The 4,237-nt window shown below is 47.3% G+C and overlaps 1 protein-coding gene across 1 annotated transcript; it reads left to right on the top strand.

Moving 5' to 3' along the window:
- Window positions 1-1,209: 1,209 nt before the first annotated feature.
- PENARI_c052G05946 (uncharacterized protein) lies at window positions 1,210-2,994 on the top strand (the record flags this gene model as incomplete). The annotated part of the gene is made up of 4 exons (XM_022637419.1): window positions 1,210-1,518; window positions 1,582-1,812; window positions 1,860-2,751; window positions 2,810-2,994. 4 exons carry the CDS (start codon window positions 1,210-1,212, stop codon window positions 2,992-2,994), a joined length of 1,617 nt encoding a protein of 538 aa, XP_022482728.1.
- Window positions 2,995-4,237: the final 1,243 nt, after the last annotated feature.

Raw genomic sequence — 4,237 nt, 5'->3', positions numbered from 1 at the left:
CCGTTCCACTCACAAGTAAGACCTCTTATTTTCCCTCATTATCCATACAGAACACTTCTTGTCAGTGCGTATCAAACCTAGATACGATGCAATTAATGATTGTGAGATCTAATTCCTCTGGTTTGAAGAAATTGGAGTACGGTATCCACGTACGATTCGCACCCCTCGGAGAAAACAGGGCTAATGATTTACTCAATTTGGATTTTGCTAGTCTTAAAATAGCGGATAGACTACTGCGGTCCACTGAACGGCACTCAATTTCCGGGCTAGCATCTTGGCAGTTGGGCGCAGAATTAAAAAAGAGGGCTGTCCAGAGGCGTCTTCTGCATCAAGCTGGGCATCTAGGTCGGTAAGCATCCGTTTGGTGACCGAAGGTTTCCCTCTTTTATCGTACCTCGATAGAGGTAGGTAGCTGTCTTTGTCACGATCTATACTCTATCCGGCCAATTGGAGATATCAATGACTCTGTATTTCATTACCCCTATTTCCTGCTAACTATTTATTGGGCAATTTCTAATTACATGATTAGGTCCGGATATAGTTAAAGTTAAGTTAGCTAGCTAGCTCACGTAATAACAACCATGCGATCCATTCAGTATCTGAGGATCAAACAAAGTGCATCACGTGACACAGGATCAAAGAGGAGGGTCAAACAATGTTGCGAACACTATGTACTTAAACAGCTGCCCCAGCAGCTCTAGCTCTTTTCCTTCTGCAGTTTTGTTACCTTGTTGAAATATAGACCTGTCGTTCACCTTTATCCAGATCAACGTATGACTAGGGTTGTTACATTCCACATCTGTAAATATAGCGAGATTCGAGAACACGAGAATATTGTGGAAGATGCGATGGTAGATGAGTGTAATATGTGTAGTAGATTGCTAAAATGAAATAGATTAGAGATTGAGGAGTTGGAATAACGCCCTGAATGGAAGAGTTGAGTACTAATTTAATATCATATGAAATGTCTCGCCACTTGTACAAATTTTCAGTAAGGGGGTTTACGGGGCTATATATCATTATGGCTTAGTTCACATACTTGATGATACTTGACAAAAGGTAAACAATTCCCTTACATATTTTAATGAATTGAGGTTAGCTATGGAAGGGATACCATATATACAAAAGCCGAGGATGTCTTCCATCCCAGTGACAAGACATCTATTCCTAATATTTTCTTGAACGATAATGCACTTGAAATGTTTATTCATGCTCACATATGTTGCCCTAACTCACGGCATGCATCATCCATCTCCCACAGCTATCACGCGCAACGGTACTATCCGCGGCGTCTACCTCCCCTCCTTCCAGCAAGACCTCTTCCTGGGAATCCCCTACGCCCGAGCCCCGCGGCTAGACAATCCCAAGCCCATCAATACCACCTACGATCAAGACGCCCCATTTGACGCCTCCCGCTACGGAAACACCTGCTACGGCTTCGGCTCCAACGAACTCCTGGGCCTGACTCAAAGCGAGGATTGCCTGAATCTGAATATCATCCGACCCGCCCCAGCAAAAGTATAAAGTAACACCACTCTTCTCCCTGTACTATTTTGGATATACGGCGGGGGCCTGCATCAGGGCTCTTCCGCAGACCCAATGTGGAATCTGTCCTATATTGTGCAACGATCTGTACAGGAGGAACAGCCCCTCCTCGCCGTGAGTGTAAACTACCGTCTATCCTTCCTCGGCTTTCCAGGCGGACGCGAAGCGCAAAACGCCGGGGTGACGAATCTGGGATTCAAAGACCAGCGATTGGCTCTGGCGTGGATCCAAGAGAACATCGTCGCATTCGGCGGTGACCCGTCACGAGTGACAATCTGGGCGAGTCTGCGGGCGGAGTCAGCGTTGCACAACAGCTCGTTGCCTATGGAGGCCGCGGTGGTGGGGAGCTGTTCAGGGGTGCCATTGCAGTCAGTGGGTTCGTTACGGGGGCTGCGTTGCCGAAAACAGACGAGATGCAGGCTGGATTTGATAAGCTAGTTGGGATGGCAAATTGCACGATGGCAGAGGATAAGCTTGAGTGTCTTCGTGGAACCTCGTTATATAATCTCTATCCCATTGAGGGGAGCATCGGAGTGGAGTGGGGTCCGGTGATAGATGGTGACTTTCTGCAGAGACCTCCTGCTTGGGAGATTCGGGACGGAAATTGTGTCCGTGTGCCTCTTCTCTTAGGCAGTAATTCGGACGAGGGTTTGATAAAAGTGACGGCGTCGGGATACTTTCCCAACAGAACGAATGAAACTACGGTCTTACTCGAGACCAGCTTCCCTCGCTTACAACATTCTGTCATCAAGCAATTGCTGGATCTCTACCCAGAGGACGGAAAAAGAGAAGCCCCACCCTACTCCCTCTCTCCAGACTTCGCCTGGTGCCAGGCAATGAATGCCGTCAGTCTCCCCTGCGGCTCTCAATATCGCCGCTCCGCCGCTATGCTGGGCGATTACGTCTCGCATGCGCCCCGACGGTATATGGCCCAACTATGGTCTAGACTCGGTCTGCCGACGTATAGCTTCCACTTCAAAGCAGCCACGACTGGGATCCCGATACAGTATTTCTACGGTCTAGGGCCTGGATTTGCGAACCATGGGGCTGAGTTGGCATATGAGATGGGATTGCCGGGGGGCATAAGCACGCCGATTCAGTTCTATCCACCGGCGAAAAATGTTTCAGGACATATTGCTTTGTCAAAGGAAATGAATCGACGGTGGATTGCATTTGTGTCGAGGAAAGATCCGAATGAGTTGAGAGGTATGTATAGATACAAAAATTGACGAGAGAGACTGGTCGGACTAATGGTTTTTAGTAGATAGGAATTTATCACTTCAGTGGAGGGAGTATAATATGTCAACATCGAATTTTGTTTTTGATGCTACTGACGAGGACCTCAATTTGCATGTCGAGACAGACGACTATCGTCAACAAGCATGCCAAATATGGATGGACAATGTCGCGCACACAGATTATTCTGATCATGTGCCACAGGAGACTTGAATTGGAGAATATTAATGGGAGATATTTATAATGTCGGAGACTTCCGACTAGGTAAGATCTCGTACAAAGCTGCTTTAGTCTCGGGCAATCCATCAATACGTGGGCCACTGTTTCTTGCGCTCCGCACACGCACTGGTCATCTTCGCAGATGACGGTGCACGTATGACCAGCTAGCATCAAGCCAGAAGTCCGTGCATTTGCTAGTAATCGCCCATCTCCTCCTCTGTCTACCAGCCTTTGCCCTTCGGCATGAAGGCGGTAGGATGAGCAGCCTGATCGGAATAGTTCACCCGGTCTCGAGAGAGACTTGCTAACCACCGCGACACTAGTTACCTCATTTGCGCCTATATTGCGCCCATATTGCGTCGTAGTACTTCACCACTTCACCATAATAGTTGGAGAGTCAGGGGAATAAACATCGCCATAATTTAACGATAGGGCAAAGCCAAGGTCAGCAAAACAATAATTACATTTTACTAATAATAACATGCCAATCTACAGTCATAGATTGTCGTTAAAACTGATTTTCGATTATCACAGTCATTTAGTAGGACAAGAGAGCAAAGAGACGAACAGAGACAACCGAACACGAGAAGGAAGGAACGTGACCAGGAACCCAACCAAGCACCAACTGGTGACGCGCGCTTCGCACGCCAATGCCATGAAACGATCAAAAGAAAAGGCAGGTAAGAAGTTCAAGTCATATTGGTTTGCCTGACTGGTACTTGGAAGGCAAGTAAACATTGACCAATGAGAAATCATCTGACTAATAGCCGCAACATCTTGGGAAATAGGAAAACCAGTACTCTGTTAGTCAACCATCGTATTTTGACTGTGAAAGTGTATCGGCATATGAGTTTTTCGAGGCCACCGACTCAACCGAGTTTGAATGGCCGGCACATCTTTCGAAAAAAGAAATTGTTGAGATCACAAGACCGACCGGGTCATGTGACCACGGATGGTGGGAGGGTCGAAGCTTCTCTTCTCCCCCGTCCGTTTCTCAACCAATAATATTGCCATTATAGCTTGCTTCTTTCCCCCCTGTCAAGAGAAATTGAGCTCCAGTTCAAGCAAGACTTTGGTCATTCACGAACTTTTGCGTCGGTTCAGGCCAAATTATATGAAGTGGTATTCCATCTCTGTGACTAACTTCGGACGAGATCCGATCCGCACCAGCATTTGTGATGTCAGGCCACACAAGGCGCTCCCCCTAGTGTGGGGCCTTGGAATATTATCGGCGAAA

This window comes from Penicillium arizonense, assembly GCF_001773325.1.
Source record: "Penicillium arizonense strain CBS 141311 chromosome Unknown PENARI_contig052, whole genome shotgun sequence".
In the NCBI taxonomy this organism is placed as follows: Eukaryota; Fungi; Ascomycota; class Eurotiomycetes; order Eurotiales; family Aspergillaceae; genus Penicillium; species Penicillium arizonense.
This window is presented reverse-complemented; position numbering and strand designations above follow the sequence as displayed.